Source organism: Porites lutea, chromosome 5 (genome assembly GCF_958299795.1).
Source record: "Porites lutea chromosome 5, jaPorLute2.1, whole genome shotgun sequence".
Lineage (NCBI taxonomy): Eukaryota > Metazoa > Cnidaria > Anthozoa > Scleractinia > Poritidae > Porites > Porites lutea.
The window spans coordinates 17,875,438-17,894,369 of NC_133205.1; the positions used below are offsets into that span (position 1 = coordinate 17,875,438).

Here is an 18,932-nt window from a genome sequence, read left to right on the forward strand (position 1 = left end):
AAGCAACAAAAATTTGAACCAAATTTTCAATGAATGGAAAGAAATTTTGGTAAGAGCTCAGTCTCTGCAATTCTCCGCAAACTTTGTTGATCCGCCCTGGCGTCGGACCTTTCTCCCGCCATTATTTCGATCCAGTGGACGTTTGATATTGCAGTCTCCGGTGCACTGCAAACAAATATGCTTTTAAGCCCTTCTTTAAATTTCTTACTACGAAAGCTGTAAATTATCGGGTTAAAACATAAACTGCAAACGAAGATAAAATCGGACACACCTACAAGGTCAGAATATAACTTCGAGTCTATCTGTTTAGCATCCCCTGCTGCCACAAATGAGTGCAAAAATTCAGTTGGCCAATAACCAACAAAAAATCCTGTAGTTGCCAAGAGAAATGTGATAACGAGTTTCTTTTTCTCTGCTGTTGTCTCTCTGTCTGTCACTGGGTACACTGTACTGCTGAAGAAAAGTCCTCTAATCAAGCATGTGTAACAGTAAATCATGAGCGCTAGTTGAGCACAAGTAAATGAAGTACTTATTATGGTATACACTTTGCTTGCTTGATTCATGTGCAGGCTCCACGGTCCGATGCAATCTTCATATGGTTCGCTCCACTCTTTCAGAAAAAATTCTGGGAAACACGTTACAACACCTGCTATCCAAATAGAACCAACTGCCTTCTTGATGTTGTCCTCATTTAACCTCAGTCCTGCCCTAAAAGGTTTCAGTACCGCATGGTATCTTTCCACTGCTAATACAGTGAAAGTAATAGAAGAAATCGTTATCGATATTTCAATAATCACGACAACCTTGCAGATAAACCTTTCGAATGGGAAGAAGTATAATGACCACAGCAAAATAGTGATGACATCGCTGACAGCTACACTCACTAAAAGATAATTTGTCGGCGTGTGCATTTCGCGTATCTTGTGCACAATTCGTATGACCAACAGATTTCCAATCAATGCAATGACAAGGAACGGGATACTCGAATAGAAAAGGATATCTTCCAAGTTGAGGGTCATTTTCACTCATGATACTAGCCTCAACACTATGTTTTTTTCTTCCTTCTTGTAACTTGCATGGATTTGCTACAACTGAAGTGAGACTGATTGGTCCTTACTTTCAACGTATTTCCTTTACTGGCCTCAGAATAGCAGTGGACATAATTTCCAACGTACACACAGATTAGAGATGATCGATTGCATTATCTGAGTTCGTCGACGCAGAACTCGCACGGTTACCATAGACTAGAATATTATAGATTTCCCTTCTTCTAATTTGCCAACGTGACGTTCTAAGTTTAATTTGTCACAGGTGGTTGTCAGAATCTCTCAAAATCTTTTAATTACTAATCTTTCTTGATTCTGGTGACGGCTTTGTGACAAGCTGTCATAAGCAGGTATGCTAAAAAAAAAGATAGTAATAATAAAGTTATTGTAACTGGCGCCTCTGACAGCTGAAAATTATCGCTGTCAACAAAATGAAAAACCAGACCTTGTTCAGGAATAGAGCCAAATAAAGAAACAGTTAATACGACCAGTTGAGCTAAAGCAATACGAACTTTCTGATCCCTGGTGATACATAAGGTTAATATACAAACAGCTGTAGAGAAAGCAATTATTGAGTCACTAAAACGTTTATTGTAATTAGAGTTGTGGCAACTTAAAACCTATATTTTTTTTATTTAACGATTAGACAAGGAGTTTACGGTTTCTTTGATTCAAAAGTCAACGAGGCATGTAGGGCCGAGTTGACAATTTAACTCTTGATTAAAAAGCGAGAACGAATAGCGTACGAATTGTCTTTGGACGAGAAATACAATGACATACTGCAAGTTATTTCGATTCTATACCAAGCTTTGATAAAAAAACAAATTCATAAAGCCGTAACTGTTTTCACAATAACAATTCATAGGAAGCGTCGTTCTGTTGTCACAACTGAAACAACTAATTATAAGTTTGAACTTCCCACAATCTAAGGAGCAGCTGTCTGTAAAAAAATATCGAGAACTCACCGTCAACAATGAAATTTCGAAATTCTTCATATTCAGTCAAAAAAAACTGTTTGGTGAAAAATTTTCGAAAATCACAATCAAATTTTCCAAAGAATTTTCTTCTTCGAGAAAACCGACAAAAAGTGAACCAAACCTCTGAATTATACCATTTTCAAAAGCCTCGGGAAGAAAAGCGGTCAACGGGAAACAACTTCATCTTTGGCAGGTAAGTAAGGCATCCCAATTACAATACTATTTGGTAAAATATTGCAAGATAATGCATTTTTTACTCGGTTGAAAAATACCAAAAATCCTGTCTTCAGCACTTTTCAAAGTTTCGCAAATTTTCACCCAGCTTCACGTTGGGAATTATTTATTAGTCTACAACACAGCCGTACTTTGTGTCGTCACGCAACGTTCCTCCCACAAACCGGCGTGTTGAACAGGCTAACGAACATAGACGCGGCGCGAACACAAACGCTCTTGACAAAAAGAGATCCACTTCATTTCGACACCCATTATAGATATAATACTAACGCAAGTGCTGACTTGTGCGCGTCCATGCTTCTTTTGCACTGAAGTAGCGGTATCAGTGATTTCGACGGACTTGCTCCTATCCTTGGTTTGAAAACGCAAATTATGGGCACCAAAACAATTTCTTGAAGAGAGAAAACTGTTTCCTCCTTAGCAGCCATGGCGAACAACACGGATCATAAGGGACTTGTGCATTTCTTGTAATGATGAAGGAATTTAATTTCATCCACTCTGCTTTTGCTGCGCGCTGTTTGTAGAGCTTGTATTAAATGTATAGGTCAAGTCTAGATAGTACAGTTTAATGTAGCTTTTACGCATACGCAAATTCAATCCTTACTTATTAGCAAGGATGCATTTAGATGCATTTAACGACAAAACAAATTTAAGTTAGTTTGAATCTCAAGGATTTGAACGGCAAGAAATGTTTCCTGGGAAATGGAAATACAAAAGCAGGGGTATCCTGCCTAAATTTCCCATACAGAGCACTTTATAATAAGTCTCACTGGTCCATTAGTAGCCCATACTTTAAAGCCGCCTTAAACTTTAAAGCGTAATTTATTTATGTCTTTCGTACGTAGGCAATTTTATTATATGGAGGAGAGTGTTTTACTGGGAACTAAACTACTCGTAGATTCCATACACCACTTCATCCGGGACGCGAGTGGCTTATTTTCCGTATGTCACCTTTGTGAGTGTCGTATCGTTCAATGATGTCACGATTCCCGCCTTTTGCTTTTGTTGAATTGGTTTCTCCATATAATAAAAAGAACATTACACGTTGGCTCGAAGATATGAATTTTATGTTCTTGCCACTCGAACATAAAATTCATATCTTCTCGCCACCGTGCAATATCCTCTATATATCTTCTGAACACTCGGAGGGAAAAATCAAAAGCACATAGAACTTATCACTCTACTAGTTTTAAAAGTGAGACAATACTTTTGCTAACCATCTTAGCTAACCACTTTTTAAATGGAAAGACAGGACAGCTGCTAAAAAAAGATGAACTTGCTAGTAGTTTGAATTGGTTTCCAGTGCACTTTTTTTCTAGTGGTGAACAAAACACTGACCCGAAGTCCATGGACTACTCCCATGGACTACCCATATGGACAACCCCTAAAATGGACTAGCTACGCCACCCTCTCTAGTCTCCAATCGTTTTTTTTTTCCTCGTAATTTTTCACCCGCGCTCTTTTGTCTGAACACCTGGAAAAGGCTAATATTTTCTTCTCTAGGTAAAAAAATGTGCTGTTTATAAATTGTTAGATAACTATTTTGTGAAATTTAAGTAGAGAATTGCCAATGCATTAGCTTTTTTATGAAAGTCACCTCATTAATTTTGTTTATTCTGTCACTGGACTGTTTTCCCGTCTTCGGCGGCTACTTGTAATAGGCCCAGGCCGGTCGCATTTTAAATTTAAACTTCAGCAGCGTTATATTCATTAAAACCTTACGTATACTGTGAAATGAAAATGAGGATAGGCTAGGTTTTGAGCTGTGGCCACCGTTTGCTTGATTTTTCTCTGCGTTTGCTCTTAACTTTTTTAGCGTTTTTCTCTGTTCAACATTCAACTCAAAAGAGTTTACTTTATTCCCCTTCGCTAACGCAAACGTATGTGTCATCTCATCAAAAAGATGCAAGATGAGGTTATCTTTTTCGGACAAAACGATTTGGGTAAGATTTTTATCTAGCTCAACGGTTTGGAGAAATAGAGTTTAACGTTACGCTGTTACGAGGTTTACTAACAAACGATGGCGATATCGTATTGAACATTTGGCTCTCTACGCATAACTTTTTCCAAAATACTTGTTCCACATACACATTTGGCTTGAAAATGGTTGAACCAAATGACTTAAACCCTGACAACCTTGTTCTTTTTTATCTGTTACCGTCCGTCCACGGGGATAGCCTGAATTTCAGACGATTACTTCGAGTCGTTTTTTTTTCTGTATAGGGAGTAAAAATGACTCGAAGTACTTGTTTGTGTGCCCTACGGTGGGGAATAGACTGACAAGAGATAGATATTAGAAAGGACCGAACCAATCAAACACCGATCCTGCACTCTTTGCAAAAAGTTTTTTTTTTTATATACAAACGAATCGGGTAGGGGATAGGGAGGAAGGGAAAAGGGGAGGAGGATTGGAGAGAGAGGGTAGGAGACTTTCAGTAACGAACATAAACACTGATAAAAAATAAATTAAAAAAGGAGTACCTTGGTTGGTGTCGATATTATTTGTCCACCTTTCTTGTTTGGTTCGCCAAACGCAGTTTTTCTCCGTTTGAACTCTAACAACTTTTAGCCCTTCAGAAAGGGTTTTCTTTTCTTGATTTGAGATACTGTACATGTACTTTTAGCATTTTTTTGTTATGCCAATATGAATGTCAGTACGTATGCAGACACTGTACTTGACCTTCTTTACGGTCGCTTTCACTTATTCCATTTATACATTAAAATTCTAAACACTAGAAGACTTAAATATTAATTAGATATTTCATTTTAGAATACTGTCTATTTATCTTCATCGAAAAATGCATATTTGGGCACATTAAATATAATTTCATGGAGTTTGTATTACCCCCAGTTGCGGAAGGTTTCAACATTTATGCAAAAACATCAAAAATGAACTGTGCGTTTGCCTCTCTCAACGGGTTGCTTTTCCATTTCCCAAGCTGGGGTTTTTATGTGTTATACTAATACAGTAGGGCTTTTCTGAGGTATAATAATTCTTCTATGGTTTTATGTACCAAGCTGTAATTTTTTTCCTTCAAAGTTTTGCAAATTTTCATTTTTGCGAAGATGGGAATTTTCGGGCGTTGAAAAGCCGGGTAAAAAATGTATTATTTCGCACTATTCTTGCCAAATAGTATTTCGCCTGAGATGCCTTACTTACCTGGCAAAGATGAAGTTGTTTCCTCAAACCGCTTTTCTTCCCGAGGGCTGTGAAAATCGTATAATTCAACGGCGACTATATGGCGTGGATGAACGCAGCATTTCACTTTTTGCCAGTTTTCTCGAAAAAGAAAATGGTTTGGAAACTTTGAGTTTGATTTTCGAAAATGTTTCTCCAATGGGTTTTTTCTGACAGAACTAGAATTTCGAGATTTTAGTCCTGTCAGCGAGTTCTCGATTACAGATAGTCGCTCTAAACGTTCACGTCTTGGATAGAGGCTGCTTTAGTACTTTTTTTGGGATAACATCCTTAGTTCAATGGCCTAACTTTTTACCTTTTTGGCTGTGCTCTTTTTAAAAACACCTGCTCATCACTGTCTATCTGCCATCGGCGAAGAGATGAATAGTGAGTTGTTGTCCAATCAGATCGCAAGACTCGTGATTGTTAAATGCTAGTTTGTTTGTGCTAAAGTAAAACACATCTTGCTGATAATAATAGTCATAACATTTTCAATTTAAAAACAGCATTTGCTCTGGTCTTGCGCATATAAATTAACTGATTTGATAATAATAATGATAATGATAATAATAATAATAACACTTTGTTATTTAATGAGGTTAATATCGACTAATGATGACTCAGTATTTTACATAATGGCCCTTCCTAAGCTAATCTAAAGTAAAAGTCTAAAACTAGAATAATTATTGATAACATAATTAATAAGTATACTTAATTTTAAAATGTTCAGTAACAGAGTTTTCAGTTTACTTTAAGAGTGACTTTTAAGCGGACTGAGACTACATAAAAGTCATACCAGTATATGCTTCACTTAACGAAATATATTGTTAATCTAAGCTTTCGAACACATTGCACGGGAAAGTTTTGCCATCTTGCTTGTTGTACTGTTTATTCCTTAAACTGGACAAAACAGCTGCCCGTGGCAGCTACTCTACCTTTCGATAAATTGTTGATGTTACGCAAAGTTAATTTAAATTTCTCAACTGTACAAATCAATCGAGAAATTCAAGGTTAAGACTGAAATTAGCCTTAAGTAAAGGAAGCCAGCTTCATTCTTAGCTTCTAAAAAGTTATCGAGAGTCTTTGTTTTGTATTCTCACAACTGGATGTAAAGCGAGATACACTCATATGAATCCCTTACAATCTATCATCCTCCGAGACACAGGGTACCCGAACGCCGCATGAGCTAATAAAATAATCTGATGCATTTAAGCTCTATTAGCTAATAAAATAAGACGATTTACCTTTGTCCTGTGTCTTTATGAGTCGTTTTGGAAGGGATTTGAGCCCGATCAGAGACGGTGTCAAATGTTTGTTTGTCTGGCGCGTCGGACGCGACAGTAATGTCTCAATTAAAGTAGACTGCTTGCAGTCCGCCTTTTCTCTTAAAATCCCTCTAGCTCTCAGCTAGCGCGATTACAAACCACGACGTTATGTAACAATAAGAGATTAGGACTAGACGAGAAAAGACGGTCTTTTATTTTTTCTTCTCGGGCAGACGCCCTCGTTTATCGCAGCTCGCGTGCTTGTGTTTCTCTTGCAGTAACTTTGCAAAGAAAAATAAGAGACTGCTCGCAGTCTAGAATACTGCTAGCAGTCTACAGTTAAAGGAACAGTCTCCCGCCACTGCGCATGCACCAAACTTCAATTTTCGGACAGGATGTCGCGAAATCAAACGATGAGAGGAGAGTAAGAGCCCTTGAAATATCCGTTTGCATCGCGCTTGGTCGAGTTCGATATCGATACTACGCTAAAACTTCTCAGGATTACAGATCAATGATGTCTTGTTCCCGTTAAGTTTCGATTTGGGCGTAATCGGGAATTTTGGCTTTATTTTCATGGCCGTTAGTCGGAGGACCAAAAGATGGGAAGCGCTTTGATACCGATTGAAGGCTTATTTCTTCTGCCAGCTTCCTTACAAGCTCAGATAATTGTGAAAGGAATACGCAGAAATGAAACAGCAAAAATAAAGACTCTGTAAGAAAGAAACCATTGAGACATGGATATGACTGAGGAGATCTTGTGGAATTCAGCTTCGTGAAGCACAGTGTTTGGCAACGCGACGTGTTAGTGAACTTTTAAATGAACCACCCTACGGCCGACAAAATCAAACAAACAGGCACAACATGTTTAGAAAAACTAGTGCAATGAAATCATAATATAATTTTTGACTAACCTTTGCGATGATTCATCGCGTTGAGATTGCATTTTTATTTCTATCTCTCGAACGTTTGAGGATAGAACGCGAGCAATTCATAGTTAAGAACTGTGAGCAAATATTACTGGACTTGGAACAATTGACCTCTAGCACGAGTTTCAAATTAGAAAAGCTGTTTTTAAGGTGAGCGGAACGAGCTTTTCGGGTCGCGAGGCGGTCCTGTTAGCGACAAAACGCAATAGGTCTTCGTGCCGCAGGCCAAATTTTAAATAAGACGAAAGACTTCTTCGAAAGTCTGAAATATTACTTGAGAATGTAAAAAACAAATCTCCTTCGGCGGTGCGGTCCGGAAGAAAATCTTGTCGAGTCAATTGAGCGTCCACACGTATCCGGATACACAGCGTATACAGAAATTTCCACTCTAGAGAGCGTATAAAGAAATCTCCGGATACACCGAGCGTATACGGCGGACACGTGTGGACGCTAGGTGTATCCGCATAAAAAAATTTGCGGATATACAAAAATCTCCGGATACGTGTGGACGGGGCCTAAGACTGTTCTATTGTCTTCTGAAGAAAAAGCAGATGACGCTCGCGCCTGAGCATAATTGTGTCCCTTTAATTATTAATTCTCCTTGGGAGACGATCTCTGGTTTCAATTTAACGGCCGTGAGTAGAGAAAAGAGACAAGGGATGAAACTCTGTAGCGGTATTCGTAAGATCTGTGATTCCAGTTGACTTGACCAGTTTCACGAGTGGAAATGCGCCCGGTTACTATTTTTACTCTCCCTAATATTCCCCCGTCATAACATCAACGATGGCGGTTTCAACAGTACGAATATAAACAATCCGGCTTTCGCCCTCCCAAAATACGCCTGTAGATGTAGGCTATTTTTTTCGTGTATTTTCCTCAGTTGCTTTCCAGATATAAGAGAACGGCAATTATTACTACCATCATAGCATATTTTTACCAAGAGATTTTTACCAAGCGATCCTGGTCGCTTTTATTGAGAATTTACATCAGTTACAAACTGGTAAAAAACATTAAAATTTACTACACGAGCGGTAAAATTCATCTCGCCCATTCCGCACGATATGGTCTGTTTTCTACTTCCGACAAATCAAGCTGTCAAATCAAAACAAAAGTGACTGTCACGAGAACAGTAGAACCAACCTGACAAAGCACATGTTTAGTGCGACAATTTTTACTTCCGGGCAAGTCAACTGTAGTCACAGATCGGACGAAAAGTAGTCTCCAAAAACAACACAAATCAAAGCAGAAAAACGGGTGTCAAAACAAACAATACAATCAACACCGTATAATTGAACTTTTAATCAATCGAGGGGTGGGATACCAGCCGATTTTGTTCAGTAACAAGGGAATTACGGCTCCGAATGAAATTACCTCATTTACGTTTCATCCCTTGTCTCTGTTTCTTTCTTCTCCTCTTTACCGAGGAGAGTTAATAGTTAACAATATAGGAAACTTGAGGCGTAACTTTAGCGTCCTATTTACGAAGCGCCAGACAACAACCATTTGATACCAGCAATGTTAACCGTTTCTGATCGGATTCAAATCCCTTCTAAAACGACTCATAAAGACACAGGAACACAGGTAAATATATCTTATTATTCTATTAACTAATACAGCGTTCGGGTTCCCTGTATCCGAGACCTATGCAGAAAGGGCAGTCAGAAAAGGTGTGACGAAAGTTTTTAAGGACGGGCGAAGGCGAGCTCCTAGGTACCGACTCGCACGATACCATTTCCAAACAGTCAAGCGAATGTTTGCTCCTGATTGGGCGCAAATTTAATATGCTTTGTTTTATTTGGCCCAACAGGCGAACAGCATCTCCTGAGTTCTTTTCGTGTGTTGCTACCCGACGGCTGTTGTCTCGCCCGGCATACTTGACTGTGTCTTGCACCACAGAGATGTACGCAGTCAGGAGACTTTAAACCCCGTTCATTTGAAAATACTAGGGAGTTTACGCAACGACGACCGCGCCCGGCTACGAAAACGTCCCTTAAAAAGTGAATTTACGTTGCCTCAAACTTTATCGAGCTTCAAATTCCATCTCAGTCTATCTCCCCCCACCCCTCCCCTTTTTGCGCCTACCACGAAGGCTACAAATGGTTCCTCTCCGTTCACTGATGATAAATTTGCCTATAAACTTCATAAGAGGAAAATTCGGGCCCTTCCTTGGTTAAATAATATATTTTATGAAGAGGTGAAGTGCTCTTCAGTTGTTTTTTTTCAGTAACATTACTTTTTGTACAACCATTTTGTGGTAACAATTTTTAATAACAGATTGACTTAAAAAGTGAATCTGCGCTGCCTCAAACTTAATCGCGCTTATTCCATCTCGTTTAATTTGTCAAATGTTGGCAAATTTGTTTGGAGTTGAATTCTAAAGTACTGCATGAAAGTTCAGGAAAAGAAAAAGAAAGTTGTAGTCTTTTGTTCCCGTCCTCGACAAAACGTGAAATTAGGCAGTTTCACGTTGTAGTCGTCGACGGCGGCAGAGAAATGTACAAAAAATCGTGTTGCACGTGCAAAGTTGTTGTTTTGCTTGTCTAAACCTTTTGCTTTTTTGCCGTTCTCGTTGCCGTCGTCGTTGTCGTCGTTGCGTATAAACTCCCTACTGTCTACTCTAAAACTCAAACATGGAAACCTTTGTATCAGTGAGTATTCAAAAGACACTTTTCCGAAAATACAAGCTTTAGTTTAGCTTGCACCGATTACGCCTCCGTAAATATCACGTAACGACTCCTTGAGATCGATTAGCAACAGAATTTTCTAGCTGCAAATTGGAATGGCCGGCCGGTCCTGCTGATAGCTTTCAAAACTTTTTCCCGAGTCATCTGGAGTTCCCTCGTTTCTGCCGCGGGTTAGGAAAGTAGAAATTGAAAGTTTCCCTTGCACGCACAACCAGTTGGTGAACGAACCGCACAGATATGGCGAGACAATAGCCGTCGTGTACAAACATACGAAAAGAAGTGAGGAAATGCTGTTCGCCGATTGGGCACAATAATACAAAGCATTTTGTTGCCCAGTCAGGAGGAAGTATTCCCTTAACACCCTGGAATGGTTAAGTGAGAGTTTGTACCCAGGGGTTCGCTTCTGTCCGTGCTTGAAAACTTTCGTTGCGCCTTCAGTGTCCCGACCCCACTGACTGCCGCTAAAAAATTTTAAGATTTTATCTTTTCTATGTAATTTTGTTCTGTACAGTTTCCTAATTGTTTTCTTTTTTGTTCTCGCGAAGCGAGTTTATAATCTTGTCGCGTGCGAAGACCGCGTGCATCATGTGAACCCCGCGTAGTCTTAGCCTGATGCAAAATTCTATGCGCCATAAATAAATCTTTCTTCCTATGAATATATGCTTGGTGTCTGCCAATGACGTTATGTAGCCCTACGTCATGGAGCATTTTGCGTTTCTATGTACATTAAGCTTTGAACCCGTCCACATGTCGCGCATCTTTCGTGTTACAAGCGCGACCATCCTGGTACTGTGCGCAAAAAGTTTGCGCAGTAGCAATAAAGGGCACCGCCCTTGAGGATATTTCAGTAGGGAGCATTAGCAACGACGACGGCGACGGCGACGGCATCGAGAAATTGATATATCGTTGTCAACTGTCGAGTGGTGTTTTTCGTTTATTGTTTTTGAGACGGTAGTTTGGCAGTCTTGTCTACGTATAACCTGAGAAAACTTCCGCGGTTTTCAGTGTTCAGCTCTGTGCTGCTTAAAGGGGCACAGTCAGCTATGGGACCGTGCTGACCTGGACAGTACTTTTGCCAGTTTGAAAAGTGTTTACCCCAACCCGAAATCAAGTCTACGCGTCGGATGCATCTAGAAATCCGCTTCAATCCTGCCTACGGTGTTTCATTCGATCTTCGATCTTTAACTGAAAACCTCTTTTTAATCAAACTTTTACTCATCCTATTACATGATTTTATCATATTTGGTTAAAAACAGTGTTCAAAGAAATATAACCAGAAGAGGTGAGAAACGCGTAGGCGCCGGGCGGGAGAAATCACTTTCGTTTACCAAAGTAACAAGAGAAATGAACCAGTAACATTGGCGAGCAAATAATCGTTATATATGTTTGGAAAATGCCGATGGAAAAGATTACATACATTTGGAAAATCAAGCTTTCTCGACAGCGAGCCTTCGACAATGATTCAGAGCAATTGCTCACCTCTACTGATGTTCGAATTCAGAAGTATTCATCGATGTTTGGCTTTCGATGGAAAAATCCATCGGTGAATTCTCAATGGTATATAAAAACATGAGTGCTCTGATATGACTTAGGGTCTATAATCACTATTTCGGCTCGTAACGACTTCAACTCTACAAGGTTTGTTTAGAGTATTCCGGATACGCTTCTCACTCTCTGTTTCACGCGCGTCTTGTGGCATGCAAATCAGGAATGCGCATGTGCATCAGCTTACTGTGTCCCTTCAAACAGCTAAGTCACCGTGCTGTGTCTTCCTTTTGCTCTCGATATAAACACGACTGACGCCAACGAGACGAGATCTGATCAATGACGGGAAAAAACTCTCATTTCCGTTGCATGGAGAGTAGTTCAAATTGCCACTTCCTTGAAAAAGTGAGCCATGCAGTCCACAGGAAGGCGCCAACTAGAATTGACAACACAGATTCACAGTTTTGTCGTTCATTTAAGTTTCACAGTTAATTTGCGTAAACTCAGTCAGCCCCGTCTTTTCGAGAGAAATTGAGATTGTAAGTATGGAACTGTTATTTGTGACGTACAGTTTCATCGCTGTTCTAAAGAACGGGTGGCACCTAATAGGCGGGTAACAGGAGGAGGAATTGACTTATTTTCTTTGTTCTTTTTCTTTAATCATTACTAATTTTCATTTTTGAATCAAAGACCTAGAATTTTCGTAAAAAGTCACTTGAAAAAAGCCAACAACTGAAATTTTGGAACCCTGTTTCTTGTAATACTTGATCATTACTGTTTCCCGCCTCGGCTCATATTGCCGCCACTTCCATCCCACGGAGGTTTGTTTCTGCTGTCGTGGATCCACTACAAGGAATCATCCTTTTAAGCCCTTCTTTAAGTTTCTTACCACGAAAGCTGTAAATTATGGGATCGAAACGTTAACTTACAAACGTACATAAAGTCAAACATAGCTGCATGGCCCGAATATAACTTCCAGTGTACCAGTAAATTACAAACGAAGATAAAATCGAACACATACAAGGTCAGAATTTAACTTCAAGTCTATTTGTTTATCATCCCCTGCTGCCACAAATGAGAGTAAAAATTCAGATGGCGAATAACCAACAAAAAACCCCTGTAGTTGCCAAGAGAAATGTGATAATGAATGTCTTTTTTCTCTACTGTTGTTTCCCTCTCTTTTGCTGGGTTTTCTATTTCTTTGATGTAAAGGCCTTTAATCAAACGTGTATAACAGTAAAGTATAACAGTCAATTGAATACAAGTTATTGCACTATGTATTATAACATAAACCTTGCTTGCTTGATTCATCTGTAAACTCCATGGCCTAATCGCGCCATTTTTCATATGGCACTCTTTAAGAAAAAAATTCCGAGAAACATTTTACAACACCAACTACCCAAATAAGCTGTCTTCATTTAACTTCATTTAATCTCTGTCCTGCCCTCAAAGGTTTCAGTACAGCATGGTATCTTTTCACTGCTAACATAGTGAGGGTAATAGAAGAAACCATTTTTGAAATTTCAACTATAACGACAAGCTTGCAGGTGAACGTTGTTTTAAATTCAAAGAAGTAAAATGACAATACCAAAATAGAAATGACGTCGCTTAAGGCCATGCCCGCTAAAAGACAATTTATCAGCGTCTGCATCTCTTGTGTCTTGTGCACAATTTGTATGACCAACAGATTTCCAGTCAATGCAATGACAAGGAACGGGATACTCGAATAGAAAAGAGAGCCTTCCAAGTTAAGGTCATTTTCACTTATGATGGAAGTCTCAACACTATTTTTTACTTGAATGGATTTGCTACAACCGAATTGAGACTAGTCGATCATTTGAGTTCAAAGTATTTCCTCGACTGGCCACAGAATGGCAATGGGCATAATTTCCATACAAACTATCAAAAAAATTACTAAATATTTGTAGAGAATTTGAAGTTCTCATAATCTAAAATGTTCTGAGATTAAAACATTCACCTAATTCTTCGTGGAAACATCGAGAAAACGATTAAACAAGATGTGTTTGTTTCAGTTTGTTTTTCTTCAAAACACCGGATCACTGCTCATTACCTATTACGCAATAAATAATGCGTTAGATCTCTTTTATCATTACCTAGTCTTGAGGAAGTTGATAAATTTATTTTAACACTGACTTGGTTTTGAAGCAGACCTAATTTACACGACAATCAGTTCGAAAGAGTTAATTACTTTTGAACGGAGTTGACGGAAAAAATTGCACCATGCTGTTTAGCTTGATACACCATTTATTTCTCAAGAGGAGGTAACAGCTAACTGCAGCTGTTGCCTTACGCAGATAGTGTCTTTCAAAGTTACTTTTTTGGCGAAAAAGTAGCCTGTTCCAGGCGTGCAGCTAATGCCGCGATCGGCGCGACGACAAGTCAGAATAGGGAAAAAAGTGGGGTCGATGACCGCAGAGATGGCGAAAGAACTCCTGCGGTATTTTTAACAAATGCTCTTTCAGTATTTCAGATTTACCCTATAACCTGTTTATTTTGACACGGCTGTTGTCAACACTTCAACTCCTTTTACTTTGAATGGATATATGGTGCCACACCCAGTTAATCTTGCACGCGCGGTGAAGTGATCTCATAAAAGAAACATGTGGTATGTTCAGAATGAAGTATTTTCTCCTTTCTCTTTCACCCTCTGTTTATTTCCCTCTCCACTCTCAATTTCACGCCATTATCCACTATCAAAACCTTTTGAATAGAGGAGAAATTGGCTGCAATGGTAAAAATCAGCCGAATAATCATTCAAGGTCAAACCTGAAATTATTTCATGCTTCATGGAGAGGGCCAAAGCACTGCGAAAAGGCTAAATGTATAGTGCTGATTGCCAGGAGAAGAACATACGGCAAGGGTATGAGTACGTTTTCAAATTAGCCAAGCCAGGGAAAAGCGCCCTGGGGACGAGGTTGTCACTTAGGGCGTTCTGGGCAAAACGCCATTATATTTAGCAGTAAAGGCCTCTTTTATAGGGTTGCACGCGGCGAAACATAAAAAAAATGTTTGTCTGTGTTTTAAAATGGTCTTTTTTAGGGGTCAAAAAAAGGTTGGGCCACGCCCAGATTGGTCTCATTTAGGGATTTCATTCAAAATTTCCGACGAGCAACGGCACCCCTTTCATATGGAGCCCCCCTCCTCTCCCCCCCCCTCCCCCCCCTCTCAACTTCCCTCACCGGGTACAGAACATTCTTGTGTATACGTCGTGGCTTCACAGTTAGAAGGATCTTGTAACAACGATAAATACTGGGTACGAGTTCTTCATACTTTGTCCCAGTTTCCCAGCAAAATTGCGCCTGTTTGATTTTAGCATGTTGTCGAAGGTAGACGTTGAGCCAAGTACAACGTTGCAATAGCTTTACCTTGGCAATACCACAAAAAATCTTTGGAATGACCTTTAATGGTGTTTCTAATAGTTCCACTGACCACCATGATACCCAAAGATCTTTAAAACAGCTGTAACAGTGACAGACAGCGTCAGTGAAGCATCCATAATGAGAAACAGCCGGATTATTTGGATGCCATGATGGGTAGTACTTATTTTTCCTCCCCATTTATCTGCGAAAAAATGTGGCAGATGTTTTGCCTACCTGCATTTCTAGCAGAAAAGACGGTGCCCTGCCCAGGACATGTAAGTGAAACTTAGAAGAGAAATTTAAAGTTTATTGTCATATTCCTAGATATATACTTGTACGTATACATATGAAAAAAGCTTACCTTCTGTCAAGCAAGAGTTTATTAGTGATTTAATTGTTTTTGTCTATTTTCTTTGTATCTTAATTTATAATGTCCTCAATTAGTTTAATTGACCTCAATGCCATTAATACTAAAAGTAAGTTCTCACATGCACACACGTTTTAAATAAAAGTTCGTCTATTCCGTGTAGTTCAGGGAAATGAAAATGCCTAGATATTCTTAGTAAAGACTTAGGTTTACTCAAATTCTGAAGAGTTTAATATATGGCTTCTATTCTTTAATTAAGACTCTTTAGGAAAACAATAAATGGCCATGCCTTGAAAGTCCTTGAGAGTCCTTGAAGTTTAAAATAACAATTTAAGTCCTTGACTAGTTCTTAAAGTCCTTGAAAAGTGCGGTCGGTACTGGGAAGTTCTTGAATTTCAATGGACAGAACTCCAAAGGGAAACGGGTAAACACAGAAAGTCTTCCGGGATAAAATTACTCATGTTGTGAAAGAAGTGAAAAAGACGAAAAGACTGAAGGCCCTTTTTTGCACTGAATTGAGTCCATTGAAAAATGGGAAATATGACCTAGAAAGTCCTTGAAAAGTCCTTGTATGTTTTGTTCATAAAAGGGTACGAACCCCAGTAAATGGTAAGCACCCCAGGGCTCTTGTTAGGTACAACTCGTGCCACGAGCAATGCAATATTTTTTTTATTTCAAGACAATTTAATCAACTAAGTTTGAAGTGATTTGCCATTAAGCCAATCTTGTAGTAAGGTCCAAATTGCAGGTTTCATATTAATGATGTTATAAATAATGTTAAGATAAGGTGATTGGGTGGTGATGGTTGGGGGAATTGTTAATATTCATTCAGGTACCTGATTTCTAATTGTTGATAAAATCCAAGATGGTGGCCAAGATAGCAACCATGTTTGGTAACGTTACAGGCCCCCAGCAGCGCCACCACACATAAAATATACCTAAACTTGTTGACAAGATCAGAGGCTTTCCAACAGAAATACTGCAACATATCAAAAACGCAGGGGAGGGCGGGTTACATACCGACCTGGACTCCTTTCAGTCCTATTACCATTATTCATTATGCGTTATCCGCGAGGAACCTGAAAATTATTGTGTTGCCTGAACTTTTGTATTTTTCCAAATTCTTGGTTTGCACGCGACGTCACTAAAAATCAAACTGACAAACTATCGATTCTTCTGAGTTTCTACTTTCACCAGGTATTACAGTACCTAAACACCTTTATATATACACATTTTTGGTTCCAAAGGGTTCTTCGTTTTGCGAGAGAGGACGCTTGAAGTTCCAGGCTTTTGCTTGACGCGGCATTTAGCTGACGGCCAGAAAACTGAGGAGAGCTCTTATGTAGGTTAAAAACATTACCGGTTTTGGGAGAGTTTGCTATCTAAACATTCCTTGTCTTAGAATAAATATTACTTTAATCTTTATGAGTTCCTCAAACGGAGAATTCACGTATTAGTAGGAAAACTTGAAAGCAGATGTTTCTGTTGGTATCCGGTGGCCATATTGGTGTCCCTGAAAGGGACTCCAACATGGCGTTTCCATACAAAGCTTTATACATTTAGGTAAATCGTTTTTCCGAATATCTCGCATTTGAAATATTGCACAGACCTGATTTTTGGCAAGACGTTTTGTATATTTATCTTCTTATAGATAGATTCTAGGCCTTCTGTATTGAATAGTTTGCATTTTTATTTTTCATTGCGTGACAGTGCAAACCGAGAATAGGCGTGCGTTAATTGCAAGCGATTCATTTAAGTGTATCTTGCTTTACATTTAGTTGTAACAATATGAATCAAACAAGCTCACTAACTGAGTAGAAGCAAGGAATGAGACTTGCCTTCTTTACTGAAGACTAATTTCAGGTTTTGACCTTGATTTTCTCGACTGATTTATACAGTCGAGAAATTAACAAGTTATCGAAGACCCCATCGAACTGGTAGAGTAACAGCTGCGGACAGCTGTTTTGTCCATTTGAGGAATAAACATTTCAACAAGCAAAATAGCAAAACAATTTCCCGTACAATCTGATCATGATCAAAAGGTTAGATAAACAATGTATTTCAAGAAAGTGTACGTTAAACTGGCACGACTTTCATGTCTTCAGGGGCTCCCAACGACTGATTTCTGTAAAATTATCTGTTCGGAGAAGCAAATCTTGCCTAGAATTTTCTATTAGTTGAGAACGGCTAAAAATGTCCAGATGACCGTTCCATTCATGTACAATTTTCATATCAAATCTAATAAATCCCTACGACTCTCTGGTGTTTTTTTTTCACATTTTACCCCCCAGGTTAGGATATTTTTCGTAGAAAAAAAGAAACCTAAAATTTTCGGATTCAAAAATTTGATGGAGAGTGAAAAGAGAAAAATTCTTACTTTCGTAATGCGTTAAATTTTATCTAACATTTTCGGGAAAACAATAATGAAACCCTTGTAATTTCGAAAAGACTCAAGTTGCCCGAACAGATAGCGCCGCCTAGAGTACACACTTCTAGAGATCTAAAAGTACCCTGGATAGCCTAAAAAGTGTTTTTAATGCATTTAGTAGGAAATAGTCGTTTTGTGCCCTTGATTCTTATCGTGCAAACAGTTAAGGCTTTATATATTTTCAGCAAAACTTAGTATAGAATCGAAGCCAGCTGCAGTATCAGCAAGGTGGTAAGACGAATTGTACTTCTTGTGCTAAAACAAGTAGACTATACTTGTTCTCGCTACATGCCTCGTTGACTATTCAATCAAAGAAACCTTAAACCCCTTGTCTAATCGTTAAATCATGGAAAAACTAAATTAATAGGTTTTGAGTTGCCACAAGCTTAAATAAAAGAAAAGTTCGTGACTCAAGAATTCCTTTCATGCAGTCTCCAAATTTGCACCCAATCAGAAAAATAGTCATTGCTTTAGGTCTGCTGGTTTGTTTTAACTTTCCCTTATTTGGCTCTGTTCCTAAATAACGGTTTTTCGGGCAGTTTTATTGGTAGCCATAATTTTCAGCTGGCATAGGCGCGAGTTACAATAACTATTGCACGCGGTTTTTCATTTTTCCTTCATGACAGCTTGTCGCAAAACCGTCATGAAAATCAAGAAAGATTATATATTAGTAAAGATTTTGAAAGATTCTGACAACCACCTGTGACGAATGAAACATGCAACTTAACGTTTGCAAATTAAAATAACGGAAATCTAGTTATAGTCTGTGTAACCGGGTTCTGCGTCGACAAACTATCAGCAAGAGGGGATAAAGGGGCCATACGAGTAGTAAGTTTTTTTTTGCCAATTTGTCTGTTGGAAACTATGCCCATCGCAATTCTGCCGCCAGTCAAGAAAATAAGTTGAGCTTAAATGATCGACTAGTCTCACTTCGGTAGTAGAAAATCCATCCAAGTAACAGT

The 18,932-nt window shown here is 38.9% G+C and overlaps 1 protein-coding gene across 1 annotated transcript in view; it reads right to left on the reverse strand.

Moving 5' to 3' along the window:
- The window catches only part of LOC140938702 (pyroglutamylated RF-amide peptide receptor-like), a 1,814-nt gene extending 536 nt beyond the window's left edge, over window positions 1-1,278 (reverse strand). Inside the window, exon 1 of the mRNA XM_073388203.1 lies at window positions 1-1,278. This exon is cut by the window's left edge and continues 536 nt beyond it. Coding sequence (XP_073244304.1) covers window positions 27-1,019 — 993 coding nt within the window. The 5' untranslated portion in view covers window positions 1,020-1,278 and the 3' untranslated portion in view covers window positions 1-26.
- Window positions 1,279-18,932: the final 17,654 nt, after the last annotated feature.